Genomic DNA, 18,561 nt, shown 5'->3' with positions numbered 1-18,561 from the left:
GCACTCTGATGCTAACTGAAAGGTCGGCGGTTTAAACCCACCACCTGCTCTTCGGGAGAAAGATGTAGCAGAATGCTTCCATGAAGATTATAGCCTTGGAAACCCTACGAGGCAGTTCTACTCTGTCCTGAAGGGTCACTGTGAGTCGTAATCTACTTGACAGCAACAGGTTTTGAAACATCTCATTTAAAGATTGGGCTATAATTCCGATTCTTCATCTGGAAGTCCGATTTGTCTCTTTCCTGTCCTCTTTTTCTTTATCCAATGCCCGTTTGCCCATAGGTGCCTTAGTCCTAACAAAAGTCTCCATGGCATTGTGCCACAGCATTTTTTGAAGGATTCAGCAAAGATGTAATAAGGATGAAAATCTGATACGTTTCTGATTCTGCAGCCTGGTGTGATACTGTGTATGTGTCATAATGTAAATTTAGAGTTTAGAACATTGTCTTGTTGATTGGTTCTCAGCCTGAGTATTGCAACATTGAGTCTAATTCACTCATGATATGTCACAAATAGTTTGTTACCTATTCTCACAGTATGTAAATGTCAAATGACTCACTTGTAATAACATCATTCTTATTCATTGAACATCTACTCACTTGGATTCCAGTATGCTTTCGTTTGAGGGGAAGGCCACAAACAAAAAGGGATGAAGTCACAGCTAGTGTATCTGCTATTTGTCCCTGCAAGTGTTCCCTGCCTGTGAGCATCATCTTCTACGTGTGTCCGTTCTTTTCATGGCTCTTTAGGAAAAAAGATTTGAGAACCACTGGTCTAGTCCAGTCTCCCTCGTTTCATAGAGAGGAACCTGAACTCAGAAAGTAAATTGCTTTACCCAAGGTCTCACAGAAGTTTCGAGGAAGCCATTACCGCTCATACTAGTGTTTTGTCACTATTTTTAAGCTGATCAGGAGTTCTGCCTCAATCTGTAGTCTCAGTGGATTAGAAGTCTTAAACATCTGACTAGTCACTCCTCTACATGTTTCCTGTGAGGCAGAAATGAGGAGAATTTTGTCCCTCAACAGAGTTTAGAGCCTGCAAGAATGCCTTTCACACAGGATGGGTAAGGAGAGGAGGTATATATGACTATTCTGGGGTAGGTTGGATTTTCTAGAGTGACCAGGATATCCTGCTGTTGAGAGAATCATTGCTCCTCTTCCTCTAGGGTGCTGCAGCTGATGAACCTAACAGATTCTCGCTTGGCTCAGGCTGGTAACGAGAAGCTAGAACTGGCCATGCTGAGCTTTTTTGAACAATTTCGTAAGATCTACATTGGGGACCAGGTCCAGAAATCCTCTAAGGTAACAGAGACTCTCAGTTGGCTCCATTTAGTTTTCACTTCTTACTTATGGAATTGCTGATTGAGGGAAATGGTTGGTAACACTTCAGATCTAGCTTCCAGATCTTAGGTATCAGGATAGTCCAAGTATCTCCTCTTAGTCTATAGAATTCTGGGAGACTCATCAAAGAATTGGGTCCATTTCTCTAATGCTCCATATGCTTCACAAGCGGCCAGTCAGAACATCTGTTGTTCCTCTCAGAATGGGCAGTGCTTAGTCTCAATACATGAATTGTTCAGAACAGCAGAAATTCTTTTTATAATTTCAGGGTTGAAGGGGGCCAGTAAGTTAGCTCAGTATCATCCAGTGTTCATTAATACTTAGAAATTAGCTCATCCCTTCAGTAAAGTCTTCCCCAGCATTGTTGCCCATTTTCTTCCCACATCTTTCCCCCTCAATGTGGACAGAATAGTACTGGAGTGTGATTGTTCTAATCCTTATTTCCTGCTTACTCTTCCTTGAACACAACATCAGCTGTACCGCCGACTCTCAGAAGTTCTGGGCTTGAATGATGAGACCATGGTCCTCAGCGTCTTCATAGGAAAAATGTAAGTGTTTTACTTGCCATCAGCAAGAGTCCCTTGCAATCCTTTTGCAAGTGTAAAATGTGATCTTGGCATCGTGTTGCCAGTGCCTTGGTATTCTAGCATTGATCGTTTGCGTCAGAAAATTGTGTATTTGAGTGTGTGACAAGCTGTGCTTAGAGATATGGCCCGGCCCCAGAGCATTCCAGGCTTGTACAGGCAAGGATTTAATTTTGTTCATGTGGAATCCCATCTTCAGCCTCTGGAATCACAGGTGAAACCCCTGTCACAGCGTTAGCAAAACAAACCTGCCTCCCCAGTGATTGGCGCGCATCCTGTCACCCGATCACCGTGCTGCCAGGGACCCCCGGAGGAGGCATTCACTTCCTGGTGCTGACTGGCACTAGCTATGCCCCACAGGAGGAGAGCCCCACTTTAAAACAGGCTTTTTCCTCTCGAGAAGCTTCACCCTTTGGGAGTCTTGAGTCTCCAAAATATAGTGCTATTGTTTGAGCTGTCTTTAAAGTTGAATTTCCTAATTGGCCCTTTTTCTTTTAAGTTATGCTCTTTTGATTACTTTTTAGGAGCTCAATTTATTAAAGCACACACCAGCCAAGTATATTATCCAGGCTGTGTGCAAAGTATCATTTTGCCTCCTTGCAACTCCAACTATCCCAACCCTAAACACTCATATCCAAGAGCTGGTGAATAATTTCAGATGAATAAAGCAAAGGGGGTCTAAAGGACTCTCCCAGCCAAGAATCCAGAAGCAAGGGCTACTAGAATTCTGCAGCTGACAGTGGATGGTGCAGGTGCAGAATTGCATACGTCTGCATGTTATCACTGCCGCAGAAATCTCTTACCCTTGCTGCAGAAATCAGCCCTGGAGTGCCCCAGAATTCCAAGGGCCTGGGTATGGGCCAGTGTAGCTTTGGAACCAAGTAGTGAAGATTATCTGAAGGATAATTTTTCTAGTCAACCAAATGTAAGTACAGAGATTTTATACCCATTTTTCGTGGTCGTGATGTCTGTGAATTGGTGATGGAGGTGAATGGTGACTTTTGATGGATGATTTTCTTCTTCTCCCAACCCTCAAAGAAACCATGAAAATCAAAAGTGTCTTTTGCTTTTCTTTTCTTTTTGTCCTCCAGCATCACCAATTTGAAGTACTGGGGCCGTTGTGAACCAATCACCTCCAAGACACTACAGCTTCTCAATGACCTCTCCATTGGATATCCTTTTCTAAGATAGCTTCTGTGGACAACAGACTTTGTCGTGCTATAGTATAGAAATCATGGCCTCTCTGTTTCCCCTTTCATTTCATTCTAGTGTATATTCAAGTATTTTACATTTCCCGGTGAGCCAACACACAACCTAATAGTTCACTATATAGATTTTTCTCTGGCTGTTCCTACAGTCTACATATTTCATGTTCAACAGATCTGTCTCACAGGTATATAGACTCTGTGTAGCAAGAGTTTAGCACCTTCAGCGGAGACAAAGTCCTTCTTGATTTCTCCTCTCAGCTGATTGGTAGAAGGATTCTGATTAGAAGCTTTGCAGTAAAAGGAATACACTTCCTCTTGACTTGGATTACCTATTGCTGTCAAGTTGATTCCAACTCACAGTGACACTATAGGACAGAGTAGAACTGCTCCATAGGGTTTCCAGGGAGTGGCTAGTGGATTTGAACTGCTGACTTTTTGGTTAGCAGCGGTAGCACGCCATAGCTCTTAACCACCGCACCACCAGGGCCCCTGACTTGGATTAGGTCTGCTATAAAGTTTGAGTTGTTCAAGTGCAGTCTTTCACAACCAGGGTTCTGCAAGTGAATTGAACCCTGTGAAAATTATTTAAGTGACCTTTTCTTTTCTCGTTTCTCCAAAAGATTATACAATATAACTAGTACTGTTCTGAATGCATAGGAGAGAAGTTCATTACACACGATGGATGCCTTAGGCAGGGTATTAGGACTTAATTCCCTCTTAGAACCTCTGTTGAGAAAAGATACTGTAGGATATCCATGATTCTTGGAGAAAACTACCGGGATTTACTTATTTTCTTACAAATAGGAGTTTGGTATGGGTATTCTCTTATTGGTCTGTTAAATACTGCTTAAAAGAACAAATTTTTTCCTGCTTGAATGACAGTGGTATACTCAAGCAGTTAAGAAAAATAAGATATTTGGGTGTGGAAATCATAGTAAAGAAATAAACTGTACTTTATCCTGGAAAGTTTCAGTTTGCCTTAAATATTCTTAGTTTGCCTCACACTTTCCTTGACCTTCTCCCTTTGCCTTCACATACAGTAGTGTAAGGAAACTAGTGAAGCTTAGTGCGGTACAGTTCATGCTGAACAATCACACGGTGAGTAATTTACCCCCTTCCTGGTTCTAACCTCCAGTCACACATAGACGCATACACACACTTTCTTAGTTCTTAGTACATAAAGTAGATTTTTTAATTTAGGTCTTGGTGCTACTACAGCAAAGACTGTGTTCCCTAACCCATATCACGTTTCCAGATGATAAGTTTTTCCCAAAGGTTGGTCTGCCGTATTACACTTACTGCCCTCAGGGCTTTTCTTTGGGATCCCGATGGTCTGAGTTATGGTGAAGTCACCCACTACTACATTCATACCTCATATAAATTACTTAAAGGTATGAACAACAATAATGGAAAAAAATATCCCTCAGATCCTTAAGGAATGACCATGTGGCCATTAGCTTGAGAGGGCTCAGTAATTCCTAAATTACTGGCTTGCATTCTACTTCTAATCCATGTTTTTACCTTTTTAACTTGTTTTCTTTTTTTCAATAGAGCGAGCACTTTTCATTTTTGGGTATTAACAATCAGTCCAACCTGACAGACATGCGGTGTCGGACTACCTTCTACACGGCACTTGGGCGTCTCCTCATGGTGGATTTAGGTACTGCAGTAAATCCTAGAGGCTCATGAAGTAATCTGGCACTGTTCTAAATTTTTATCTGAGGATAGAAGACTACACGTGGAGGAGGTCTTTTCTGTTATTTCAACAGTAACAAAACTATTTGAAATAACAGCCTGATTTCACCAAGAACAGATCATGCTATCATGGTTCCTGTAACTGGACGTGAATAACAACATGCTTCTGAAGTTTTTATCTGATATGCAGTGGTTTTAAAATTCTATCCATTACCTCATCTGTAAGATAAGGGGATTGAGAACTGCGGTTCCTAAATGCTTCTCATTGGCCAGATAAACCCCACCCCATGTTGAGGTGTGACCCCCCTGAGATGGTCAATAAAACTTTATACAACCCAGCTCATTAGCACATGTGAGTAGGAGAGCTTAATCACCTTTCTAGCTCTTGTGATATTAACAGTTTTGGGTCAACTAATATTGAAGCTCGATGTTATTATCATAGTTTTGAGCTGTTGAAATTCAGTCCCACTAAAATGATGCTATAAAACCTTCCAGGTTTATGAAGGGTTATGGGGGGAAGGGGGTGTAAATAAAGCCTCCACGAGCACCTGACTCAAGTTTGAATTTTATCTAGTTCTCATACACCAGACTCAGTCCTTTCTCAACTGGCAATATATCCATTGCTGTCGAGTTGATTCCAACTCAGAACGACCCTATAGGACAGAGTAGAACTGCCCCATAGAGTTTCCAAGGAGCGCGTGATGGATTCAAACTGCTGACCTTTTGGTTAGCAGCCGTAGCTCTTAACCACTACACTACCAGGATTTCCAGGCGGTATAGTTCTCACTTAAGGAAAAATAAATAGCTTAGTACATTATACACATATGAATCTCTGGTATTGTGGCCCATTATTGAAAAAAATTAGGACATCCCTGGACTAGATGATTTCTGTAGTTTCCTAGTTTAAAAATCCCTGTTTCTGTATATACACTTCACTCTTAAATTACTAATACCTGTTGGGATAACAAAGGGACCCCAATTTCCTAGTTTAAAAATTACTGTTTCTAGACATACACTTTACTCTTAATTATTACTAATACCTGTTGGGATAATAAAGGGACCTCTTTCAGTATCCTTGGGTCATTCATCCTTCATCCCATCTTACTTTCCATACTTATACACCTTTGAATATTTGCCGTTGAGGCCACACCTTGGGTTGTTCTCCTTACAGGAGAGGATGAAGATCAGTATGAGCAGTTCATGCTGCCACTTACAGCGGCATTTGAGGCTGTGGCCCAGATGTTTAGCACCAACAGTTTCAACGAGCAAGAGGCAAAGGTGAGTCCTTCACCTGCTGATCAACTTCTGCTGGAGACTGGATTAGCTAGTACTGCAGAAAATGGTGCTTGTCCATAAACTAACCAGTGGTTTAGCTTTTTATTAATCTCTTGGTCTTCTGGAATTTTGAAATAGAGGGACCAGTATAGATGTACAGACTCTTGTATTTATGTTAAAGGTATACTCCTAAGCAGCTCTTAGGATTTCTTTTCATCTAGTTTTTCACATGTATTAGCATAAAGTTATTTATAGTTCTCTCATTGCCTTTTTAATCTCTGTTTTATTTTCCAACTGTGTCCCCTTTTCATTTTTGATATTGCCTATTAGTGCTTTCTCTCTTTTTTCTTGATTGGTCTTTCCAGAGATTTGTCAGTTTTATTAATGTTTGGGGGAAAACAGATTTTTGGTTTTTTATTATTTTAGCTCTGTTCTATCTGTGTTTTCTATTTCATTTATTTCCGCTCTTTATTTTCTTGCTTATGTCTTCCTTGGGGTTATGCTGTTTTATCAGATTTCTTAACTTTTCAGCCCTTCTTACCTTATGAAATCATTTAAGACTATAAATGTTCCTCTAGTTACAGTGTTCAACTAGTTTTGATACATAATATTTTCATTATCATTCAGTACACTGTATTTTCTAATTTCCATTAAGATTTCTTCTTCGACACATGAGTTATTCATAAGGGTTTTTAACTTCCATATGCATGGAATTTTACTTTTAGCAGGGCTTTGAACCAGAAAGTTACACATCAAGAACCACCTAGTGATCTTATAAAATACAGATTCTGCTTCAGTATATCTAGGGTGGAAATGCAAATTGTCAGCAGGGAACTTCTTAGAAATGTAAATTCTCAGCAGAAGTTCAAACTGAGCTGAACCAGTTTGAAGCCCTGCTTTTTAGTTACTGAATTTTAGCTCTCAGAATTGTCATTTCTTGATTTTTGTTTCCCTCCTCTTTTTACTTCACACACACCTGCTCTCTGTGCCAAAATCAGAAGACATTAGGATATTAATATTTGTGGGACTTTTTGCAGTGTCCTCAAGGACACGGGACCTGAATTGTAGAGCCACCAAATAGCCAGGAGTACTGCCAGAAAAAAATACTAGGCTTTACCTGACATTCTAAAGTTCTTTTATCTTTAGAAAACTTGTTTCCTAAGTCCAAGTCAGCAGGGAAATCAGATAGCAACATCACTTTGTCTAACTCTCTCCCTTCTTAGTCTGATGGTTTCAGAGGTAGAGTTAGTATATAACACATAAGAAACTTAGAATATCAACCAATATCTTCAACTTAATTATGGGATATCAGTGAACATCAGCCCTTTTCCCCATCACATTAGTTCTATACAAAGCAAATAAAATGAACAAAAAGAAGCACCCGGGCCGTGGACTGCAACTGTCACCCATGCCTTTGGCACGCTCCCTATAACAAGTCTTTTAGATTGATGATATCTTAGATGTGAAAATTGAGCTTATGGTATCAGCTTAGGAATAGAACTATTTGCTTAAAGCAAGCTGTTAGCAGGGTGCAGAAGTTTTTGACAAATGAGTGAAGACACCAAATATGCTGCCTCCCTGAGCATATTGATGACCATTAGCTTTTAAGGCAGTCTTACTGCTGGCCCACAAGTAAGTTTTATTGAGGAAGACCTGTGATAGACTAGATAATGGATTTGGAGTCTCAGTGCTTTGAGTCCTAATCCTGACCCTCCTACCACCTACCAGTATGACCCTGGGCAAGTCATTTGACCTCTTTAGGGCTTAGCCTTTTTCCGTAAAAGAAGAGTATGGTATTTTCTCACTGTAATATTCAACATCTCAGTCTTATTTCCAGACACCCCAAGCAAAGGGACCAGCTAGACTCCCCTCTTTGTCTTCCCCTTGGCAGGGTCTGCATTTGAGCTCCTTTGATGTTGATGCCCTCGTGTAATTAGGTACAGCACCAGGCCTTTAGCTTATGTGGCCCTTCTACCTCTTGTATGAATGCGTTTTCCACTTTTTACATATGATTTACCACTTTAATGTCTTAAAACTTTATCAGCCTCTGCTTATGCTGTGATGGGCCAGGAACCATCCCATTTTCTTAGTTTAACGAGCTTCTAAAATTAATTTTCCAAACAAAAAGATTTCATTCTAGCATTGAAAAATATTTGGGAAGGAATGGGTCACTCTGAGTTGGAATCAACTCAGTGTTAACGGGTTATTTGTTAAAACTGTGGGAGGAAGAATTTAATTATAGATACGAAAAATCCTCCATCAGGTGGTTATAGGCTTTGTTTTTCTATTTTAACATATTTCTGCCTTCTACTACAGAGAACTCTAGTTGGCCTAGTAAGAGACCTGAGAGGGATAGCTTTCGCCTTCAACGCCAAGACCAGCTTCATGATGCTGTTTGAATGGATGTATCCTAACTCAGACTAGGAGTGGGCCACAGCAGGCCTCAGCTGGGGTGTGAATGGGCGATGGAGTCACTGGGGAAGGAGGGGGAGTAAAGTGTGGTGAGGCACAGAAGACACAGAGTTATCCAAAAGGCCTGGCACACATATCCTGTGAACTGCCTCTCCCTAGATGTCTAATGACATAATGTCTGCTCTGGTCATCGAGATTGAGAAATGTGTGAGGAAGTTTCCAAATTTCACTTTTGGGTCCCAGATAGAAATGCCTGTGGAACTATACTGTATAGACTACTGTACATGCATTTTGCTACACTCAGAAAAGAGAGACAGTTCTTGCTTTAAAAAGAAAAAAAAAAGGCAGCTTTACTAAGAATTAGGAAGTTTGGGTTTTTTTTTTTTTTTAATCTTTATTACTGACTTCATAACCTTAATCAGATTATTTAAAATCTGAGTGCCTCTGTTTCTCCAGTAGTTACTAATGGAAATAGCTGAGTCCTTACATCATAGAAGTAGTGAGAGGATCAATAACAATCTGAAATACAGTGGGCACTTCAGAAGTAAGGCATTATGTAACTTAAAATGTATTAATAGATTCCTGTAACAGGTTAAGGAGCCCTGGTGGTACCGTAGGTAAAGCTCATGGCTGTTAACCAAAAGGTTAGGTTAGTGGTTTGAAGCTCTGAGGGACAAAGATGTGGCAGTCTGCTTTCATAGAGATAACAGCCTTGGAAACCTATGGGGCAGTTCTGCTCTGTCTCGTAGGGTCACTGTGAGTCAGAATCAATTCAACAGCAGTGGGTTTGGGGTTTTATTACAGGTTAAAGGACACAGTTACTTCAGCATCTTTTGGTAAGAAAGACCCCAAGATTAACAAGAGGGAAGAGACAGGCAGTGAGAGAGTTGTAATTTAATAGTTTATGCTTAGCTAGTGCTGAGTAATTATTTTAAATTCTGAACCTTTCTGGATTCAGAAACTTTTCCTTAGCTTCTCACTTACAGATATCCATCCTACATGCCAATTCTCCAGCGGGCAATTGAGCTGTGGTACCATGATCCAGCCTGTACCACACCTGTGCTAAAGCTGATGGCTGAATTAGTTCATAATCGGTAAGCAAGAAGAAGACTCTCAAAGGGCACAACTGCCCTTTTCCTTGAGAAAGGCCTGAGAGAACTTGCTTTATCTATTGTCTTAGGCAGATTGTGACAGATAAGAGGATTCACTGCTATTAAAATTTGAAAACCTATCTTTATGTGCATATGTTTTTGTATTTGAAATAACAGTATACCCAAACAAAGCCTAGCAGCTTGCAGGAAGGAAACCACTTTAGGAAGAGTCTGAAGGTATCCATTCTTATGAGCAGTGAATTTGGCAACCTTTCCACAGATGTCAAAGTTAACGTTTTGGCGGTGGTGCCATATCCATCACGTTTAGATAGATAGAGACAATTGAGAATGCTATGGGATGTAGCAGAATACCATTCCTTAAGAAAGGTACTTCATTAGGCAAATTGTAGCTGAAAATCAGTAAAGAGTTACCAAAAAAGAAAGCAAAAAAAAAAATTTCCAATGTACTAAATTTTACACTTACCCAACAATTTAGGGATGGAAACAAAGAAAAATCCAGCACCTTGACTTTGCTAGAATTTCTGATATGTGCATCTACCTCTCTTGGGACTCCTGAGAATTAATATTAAAACTACCTTAGTTAGGGGGAGTGAGTAATACTCAGAAGCTGTATCCTCCCATGAGGCTCATATTCAAGAGCTACTCATTTATAAAACAGATTTGGACCTGTCTACTCATTGCCAGACAAAATCTGCCCTCTTGGATGTTGCAATCTGTGGGGAAGACAGACAAAACTAATAAATAAAATACAGAAGTATCAGACAGTGATAAGTGCTATGAAAAAAATAGTAAAACAAGGTAATAGAGTAGAGAGGAACTTGAAGAATAGGGTCAGGGAAGGCCTTTCTGGGGTAATATTTAAGCTGGCATCTAAATGACAAAGATTCTAGCAGCCTTGCAAAGATAAAGGAGAAAGTGTTCTAAACAGAGAAAACAACCGCAAGAGTCCTAAGTTAAGCTGGGATGAGCTTGCTGGGACCATGAGGCAGAAAAATGCCAGTATGGTAGATGAGTGGCCATGGTAGACAATGAGCCGGAGACGTGGGCAGAGACCTGGTCATGTAAGGGTCTAGTGTGGTAGCAGTGAGGACCGGGCCTTTATTCTCCTTGTGATGGGAAGCTGTTGGATTCTTTGAAGAAAGAGATTAAAATGATCCCATTTACATTTTTAAAAGGCATTCTGGCCTGGGAGACCATACAGGAAGTGAATGGATTCAGGGCATATTTTAGAGCTAGATCTTGATGGATGAGATGTGGAGAGAGAAGGAAAGGATCAAGGAGGACTTGTAGGTCTGAAGCCTTAACAACTAGAATCCAGTGAAGCTCATTAAAGGGTGAGCAGGATAAAGAGGGGTACTTGTCTAATGAACAGTTAGTAACTCAAAACTAAGGTGGTTTTAAAAAATAAAGTCCTCCCCTGCTTGACTTGTTCTGTAGCATTCCAGGTCCCTTTGCATCTGTACAGGTTTCTTTTTATAAAGTGGTAATATTCCTTGTACCCTTCCCTCACCTGCCACTGAAGCCATAAAGTGAGATGTAAATTAATGTCAGCAGTAGTAGGAAGTGACTGTGACAGAAGCTATACTTTAATCAAATGAAAACTGAGAATTCTAAGAGAGTTATTATATCTGCTGCCTCCTTTTTTGGTTCCTTTAAATGTTTTTAATTTGAGCAGCAAAACTTGAATCTAGCATGTTGGTCTTCAAAGATACATCACTGACTAAATATCTTTGACTAATTTGGTTTCTTCATACTAGGATAGGTAATTTGTGCATCTTAGTGCAAAAAGAATCATCCAAGGTACTCAGAAGAGAAACTAAAGTACCTCAGTCGTCCAGCAGCCCATCTCTGACGTTTTCTCCTTCTTGTTCTCTGCTCAGATCTCAGCGACTGCAGTTTGATGTCTCTTCCCCCAATGGCATCTTACTGTTCCGAGAAACCAGCAAGATGATAACAATGTATGGTAAGTGTTTTAGTGGCTGGAAGTGAATCCCAGCTCAATCACCACGCTGTATGCAGTGTGTGGGTCTCAGGACAACATTCCCATGGGCTGGTTGTATTCCTCATCAGTTTGTATTAAGAGTGCCAACTGTCATCAAGGGCCTGCCAGAATTTGTATGCCTTTGAAGTAGGATGGTTGTGTTTGGATATACTTGTTGTTGTATACTGTCGCCTCAATTCCAACTCGTAGCGACCCCATGTGACAGGAGAACTGCCCCACAGGGTTTCCTAGGCTGTAATCTTTATGGGACCATATCACCAGATCTTTCTCCCGTAGAGCCACCAGTGAGTTTGAACAGCTGACCTTTTGGTTAGCAGCCCAGCACTTAACCATTGCACCACCAGAGCTCCTTTGGTATATACTGTGATTTAATAAATACATATATTTGTTAAATATAAATTACATATTGTACATCTACTTAGGCAATCGCATCCTGACACTAGGAGAGGTCCCAAAGGATCAGGTCTATGCGCTGAAGCTCAAGGGCATCTCCATCTGCTTCTCCATGCTGAAGGCCGCACTCAGTGGGAGCTATGTCAATTTTGGAGTCTTCCGTCTCTACGGAGATGATGCCCTGGACAATGCTCTACAGACCTTCATCAAGCTGCTCCTCTCTATTCCCCACAGTGATCTCCTGGTAAGCCTTCAGCTTCATTGACAGGCTTCTGCCCTCATCACGTTCAGACTCTTTTTTTACCTGAGACCGTGACTGAAGGTTTCTCTTCAGAAACCGTTAAGCTAGATCCTTTGCACTATAACTCTCTCCTGGACAGAACTAAGCTATTTAAGATCCTGCTCCCTGCATGTTAACGGTACTCAGTGCCTAACCTGATTTTCTTCCTCCTCTGCTCCCACAGGATTACCCCAAGCTCAGCCAGTCTTATTATTCATTACTGGAAGTCCTGACTCAGGACCACATGAACTTTATTGCAAGCCTGGAACCTCATGTCATCATGTATATTCTCTCTTCCATTTCTGAAGGACTTACTGCACTTGGTAAGCATTTGGGCTTTGTTTGTTACCACTCAACTAAACTGAAGGGAAGAGTCTTGCCCCAACGTCCAGCTGGATTACTGCTTTGGGGAGTTGGATGTCACAACAGAGTGCATAATTCACAGGTACATTTTCATCCAGCAAATGGTCACTGATCCCTCCTAAGTGCCAGGCACTGTGCTGGACACTAAGGAGACAGTAATTAACAACACACAGTTCCTGTTCTTGAAGAGCTGTTTGTCTGGTGGATGAAACAAACACCATACTTAAGTACTACGATGGGGGTGAATACCAAATGCTGTGGAAGCCTTCAGGAAGAATACTGAAACTCCTGGTTTTGAGGTGGGTCAGGGATAGCTTGCTGAGAGAATTAGCATCAATGCTTAAATATAAAAGCAGAACTAGTGTCAGCCAAGTTAGCGGGGGGAGGATTCCTAGCAGCAGGAACAGCAAAGACTAACACCTCTAGGCAAGAAAGAACAAGAAAATGAGAGGGCTGGCACAGCAGTGCAGAAGAGTTGGCGGGGAATGAAGTGAACAGGGAATGAAGTGAGCTGTAGAGATAAGCAGGGGCAGATTATGAAGGGGACCCTTATGCCATATGACAGTACTTCATCCTGAGGGCAGTGGAAACCAGGGAAGGGTTTCAAGTAGCTCATTGCATAAGTTTTTTCACCCTAGTCCAGCTGGTTCCTGTCAACTATTTTGTTTCTAGGCTGCCTTCCAGCAGTGTTATTAAGTGTATGTGTCCAGAGAGTAAAGCATATGTTAGGCTGAGAAAAAATATAAATAGGAAGATTAAGTCAACTGAAAAATAATCATGATACATTGCAAATACACAGAAGGCCTTTTGGATTGTCTGCTGTCGTGACTAAGCCACAGCTCTGTGCCACTTTGTTGATAGGTATTTCCTTCCAGCAGGGTCCACGGCCACATCTAGTACAGTCCAGCCACGGTGTCAGACTTTCCTTTGGGAGGCTGTTTTATAGCTTCTTGAAAATAGAGGGACCTCTGCATATAGTATCAGCCCATGAGAAACAGAATGGGTTAGTGTTTTGAGGGCCCATGCCTAAGTCCTTTGGCCTGTGCCTCACCAAGTCAAAGTTCTGACCACAGGTTTGCTGCAGTGTCCACTTTATAAAATGCATGGAAGAGTCTGTGGCTTCTTCCCTGCCCTCTCCCCAGAGATGCTTCAGAGATAAATAATACAGTGCCACATTCTCACAAATTGTAGCTGTCTACATACTATCTAAGTTGGCTCTGATGACATCCCCCAAGTAACCTGGACTATGGGCTCACTTCTCAGACTTCTTTGATTCTAATACAGCTCTTCCAGTTAGTAGCAGCGTGATTGTCAGGCAAGCACATAACCTCCCCAAACTTTGGTTTCCTTGTCTGTAAAATGGAACACCACTTCATGGAGTTCTTGAGGATAAACTAGAGATAATACCTATAAGGCATTTAGCACAGTATCTGGCACAAAAGAAGCACTTACTGAATGTAAATTAATATTTTATTGTTTTATGAAGCAAGAGACATACATCCAATCCACAACACACCAAGTCAAAAATTGTCAGTACTGTTCATGTTATCTGTTACCACACACTGTCAAACTTAGAAATCAGGCCTTGCTATATCATAAGGTAAGAGAGTAACAGGAGTAGTGAATAGTGAGTAATGGCCTTGGCTGAAATGGCTGTAGCTCCCCGTCTGACTGGGTACCTCTGTGGTCTCAGGTTAGGCCGAGGGAATCCATGTTTGCCAGGTGACCACCAGCCATTCAGTAACCCTGTTCTACTCCACCCTGCCCCTCTTCTTCCAGATACCATGGTATGCACAGGCTGCTGCTCTTGCCTAGACCACATTGTGACATACCTCTTCAAGCAGCTGTCACGTAGCACCAAGAAGAGGACGACACCCCTCAACCAGGAGAGTGACCGCTTTCTGCATATCATGCAGCAGCATCCAGAGATGATCCAGCAGGTAAGGATCGTGAGCGTTAGGAGGCAGTGAGGAGTGTCGTGCGGTGGGAGAAATCTCTCTGCAGGATGATGAGTTTGACTAAGACATCATCAAGTTAACAGCGCCGGGGTGAAGTTACTGCAGTGGGCTTTTAGATTTTACTGAGTTATCGTTGGATATGGAAAATCTGGGGAGAAAAATCATGTTCTAATTGTTCTTCCAAATGTCACCCACCCTCCTGTATGCCTTGCCCCATCTAATAAGCACTCTTTCCATGAAAATGACTCTGTTCACCTACTGCCAGAAATGGAACATGGGTCAGCAGTGTCTATCCTTATGGCCTGTATTCTCATTTGCAAAACGGGAACAAGAATGCAGGTCAGAAGGAAATAACTGACCCATATGCTTGCCTTCAGTTTATTTGTATGCAATATCTTTTCAAAAATAAGATATTTGAAGCAAATTAAATATGATACTAGATAAAAAGAGATAAGGAAATGGGCCAGTGGAGTTATTGTCATAGTATTTTACCAATCTCACCTTTGTCCACATTGTTCTCTATAAAGCAGTGAAGTAATTCACTTCCCCATCACATTCCCAAAAATGTTACAAAGCTGTCTCCTCAGAGACAAGTACCTGGGAGCAATAATGCAAGGCAGTATCGCCTACTGTAATTGTTTGCTTGACCCCATCCCATTCCCTACAAAAATCAGGATGACCTGGGAAAGTCCAGTTTTTAAGGAAATTATCAAACTAAAGAACAGGAAACATCTGAGAAGAAAAGCTTACCTTGAAATGTAAGATTAAAATGAAACTCCATAAAAGATTTGTCTGGCTTACCCGAGACAGAAAAGACCTTCAGCTAATTTGGAATCTGTGACTTTATCTCCCACCAAACCACACACTTCCCAGGGTCATGCCTCAGTTCTCCATTTCCAGATGCTGTCAACGGTGCTGAACATCATCATCTTCGAGGACTGCAGGAACCAGTGGTCTATGTCCCGTCCCCTGCTCGGCTTGATACTACTTAATGAAAAGGTAGGTAAGCCAGACCTCTGCCCAGAGCCAGCAGAGCGGTAGGCACGCAGTTAGCTCTCATTTTCCGGCGCACTGTGAGAAGCCCTAACAAACACCCCCAAAGGATAAAATGGAGAGGAAAGGGCCCATTTACTAAGCATATCCTATTCGTGCTTTAAACATCAACTATACTAATAATTGCTTAAAACGGTTGGAAGTCCGCACATGTGGCAGTCAGACAAAGGTAAAGGATGAGGAAGAAAAAGAAATGCTTTAAAAGGAGAAATAGTACCTGAAGGTCAAAGCACCTAAGTTCTAGTTCCAGCCCTGCCGTAAATGAATGTAAACAGAGAAGTCTTGAGATTCTTATAAAAGAAAGGTCTGGATCAGGTGACCCTTAAGGTGCTTTACAGGTTTAAAATTCTTTATTTTTAAGTTGAGCGTAGATAAATTATCCTGCAAGTGTTTGCCTTAAAAAAAAGAAGTCTGATAGATAGATGTTCCCTCCTGAAGAACATTCCTTCAGCCCTGCAGATGACGGGGGCTGATCCGCCTTTCCCCCATCTTCTCCTTACCCTCTGTCTTACTCCTTGCCCCACAGTATTTTTCTGACCTAAGGAACAGTATCGTCAACAGCCAGCCACCAGAGAAGCAGCAGGCTATGCATCTGTGTTTTGAAAACCTGATGGAAGGCATCGAGCGAAACCTTCTTACAAAAAACAGAGACAGGTGAGTGTAGTGGGTCCTGCCAAGAAATCCTGGGCAGTTGTTATTTTTCAAGCCATTGAAGCAAGAGAGATGCTTTAGAAGTCTTTGTGTACCCATATATGGAGACCATCTAAAGCAGTGCTGTCCAAGAGAAAAGCGAGCCACATATGTAATTTAAAATTTTCTAGGAGCAACATTTAAATAAAAAGAAACAGGCAGAACTCATTTTAATAATATATCTTATTTAATCTAATGTACCCAGAATATTATCATGTCAATGTGTAATTCATATAATAATTGAGAATTTAAATTCCTTTTTTTTGTACTAAGTCTTCAAAATCCTGTGTGTATTTTACACTTGCAGTGCAGCTCAATTCAGATGCTAAATTTTCATCCGAAATACTTAATCTGTATTTAGATTTCATAAATTTTCCAATAACTGAATCAATTATCAGGGTTGTTGGTTTTCTTTTTTAATTAATTAAATTTAAAATTCTGTTTCTCATTTGCACTGGCCATAATTCAGGTACTCACTAGCCACATGTGGCTAGTGGCTACCATACGGGACAGCACAAATCTAAGCCATTGGTCTCCTGACATTAAGGAATGATACAGCTTCATTCTCTTACTGCCCTACTTGGTGAAGGCTACTTCCTACCTGTGGCAGTGAGCCAGCTTAAATGTAGCCCCAAGACCAGATTCTTTTTGTGCTCCATGAGCCCAACATGGCTCACAAGGCCCCAGATTTAACCAGATCTCTAGCTGCCATGAAGTTGCCAGGTAGAAAGGGGGGCAAGAGTAGCCCAGCTTTCCCATATAGTCTTAAGACAGAGATTAACTGACTTTAGAAACAAAACCCATCAGTTCAGACATTCTGCTTCTCAGTAGCCACTTCTCTGCTAAGAACATTTTAGCCAAAGACCTTTCCCTTCCACCCTATTCCCCCAACCCACATGCATCCTCTCTGCAGGTTCACCCAGAACCTGTCAGCATTCCGTCGAGAAGTCAACGACTCGATGAAGAATTCCACTTATGGCGTGAATAGCAATGACATGATGAGCTGACACCTCCTTGGACTCTACCTGTACAGAGCAGCGTCCCTTTGGTCTGGCCCAGAGGGGTGAACAGTTACAAGGGAGAGGGCCTCGCTGATCCTGGCTCCTTCCTCCAGGGGTGTGGGGGAAATGGTGAAGGTCAACTAGCTGTTTCCCCAGGGAATAGGGGTGTGAGTGCACTCACTGGGGCAGGACGCTGTTGGTTCCTAGGGGATTGGGCGGGGAGGGTGGTGGGAGGAGACAGAGACACAAACGTGTGAGACTCCAGCCCCCTCCTCCTGGGGCCACCCAAGGCGGGAGAACCCCCAGTGTCCTGCCACAACCTGCCTTGTATAAACATGTACATTTTTTCATAACATTTTGAACAAGGTTTATATTGACTCAAGTTTAAAAACAAAAAGCGTGACTGAAAAATTTTTACAGAGTCTAGTGCACCAATGCTGATGTGAGGGGCTGTGTATGCGAGTGAAGAAAATGTGTATTCTGGTGGCCTGAAGCTTTACTGGACAAGGACGTGTGAAAGTGCAGAGATATATTTAGTGACACAAGTGTAGAGAGGCAAAAAAGAAAGATTCCAAATGTATATTTTTTCTTATTGCCCTTTCCTCGCCCCCCAAATTATCACTTCCTGTTACTGTATTAACCCTTGTTATTAGGAACTCTAAGCCATGCCAGAGCACCATCCCTCCCCTTAACCACAGATGCTGCCCTAGGTCCCCTGGCCTCGCAGTGACACAACTCCAGCCAGAAGTGTTTGCTGTTTTTATATCCTTTTCCCACTTTGATCCTCAGACAGATGCCTCTTGCTTTTAAAGTCCGATTTTTACCTATAAATTTAGGGTCCTTTGTCTCTGGAAAGGTGGAGACCTGAGAGAAGTAATTTTAAGCCAGTTGCTCTGCTGCTGAGTAACTTAGATGCATCCATCAGAGGCCCGACTGCGTGTGGCCAGTAACTTTTAGTCTTCCCCGCCCTTGAGGCAGTGTGTGTGGGTGTGTGCGTGTGGCTATTTATGTATACCCTGCACTCGTGAATGTATGAACTGGAGGAAGTTACTACAGTGGAGGGTTCTTAGTAACAAGGTCTGCCTAGCATGAAGTATTTAACATTATCCCACCTCTTTAAAAATATACATTTTTATAAAATGAAAACCATAATAAATGTTTTGAATATTAAAAAAATTAACCTACAGAGGAAAAT

At 41.6% G+C, this 18,561-nt stretch overlaps 1 protein-coding gene across 1 annotated transcript in view; it reads left to right on the top strand.

Moving 5' to 3' along the window:
• XPO7 (exportin 7) overlaps window positions 1-17,781 on the top strand; it is a 66,671-nt gene extending 48,890 nt beyond the window's left edge. Inside the window, exons 14-28 of the mRNA XM_064272727.1 lie at window positions 1,166-1,301; window positions 1,815-1,888; window positions 3,016-3,099; window positions 4,170-4,230; window positions 4,684-4,792; window positions 5,999-6,105; window positions 8,419-8,507; window positions 9,501-9,608; window positions 11,507-11,589; window positions 12,051-12,265; window positions 12,486-12,624; window positions 14,444-14,604; window positions 15,523-15,621; window positions 16,202-16,329; window positions 17,279-17,781. Coding sequence (XP_064128797.1) covers window positions 1,166-1,301; window positions 1,815-1,888; window positions 3,016-3,099; window positions 4,170-4,230; window positions 4,684-4,792; window positions 5,999-6,105; window positions 8,419-8,507; window positions 9,501-9,608; window positions 11,507-11,589; window positions 12,051-12,265; window positions 12,486-12,624; window positions 14,444-14,604; window positions 15,523-15,621; window positions 16,202-16,329; window positions 17,279-17,372 — 1,687 coding nt within the window. The 3' untranslated portion in view covers window positions 17,373-17,781. The remainder of the gene's footprint in view (window positions 1-1,165; window positions 1,302-1,814; window positions 1,889-3,015; window positions 3,100-4,169; window positions 4,231-4,683; window positions 4,793-5,998; window positions 6,106-8,418; window positions 8,508-9,500; window positions 9,609-11,506; window positions 11,590-12,050; window positions 12,266-12,485; window positions 12,625-14,443; window positions 14,605-15,522; window positions 15,622-16,201; window positions 16,330-17,278) is intronic.
• Window positions 17,782-18,561: the final 780 nt, after the last annotated feature.

The sequence above is a fragment of the Loxodonta africana genome, chromosome 19 (genome assembly GCF_030014295.1).
Source record: "Loxodonta africana isolate mLoxAfr1 chromosome 19, mLoxAfr1.hap2, whole genome shotgun sequence".
Taxonomy (NCBI): Eukaryota; Metazoa; Chordata; class Mammalia; order Proboscidea; family Elephantidae; genus Loxodonta; species Loxodonta africana.
Note: the sequence above shows the minus strand (reverse complement) of the source record. Positions and strands in the feature narration are given on the sequence as shown.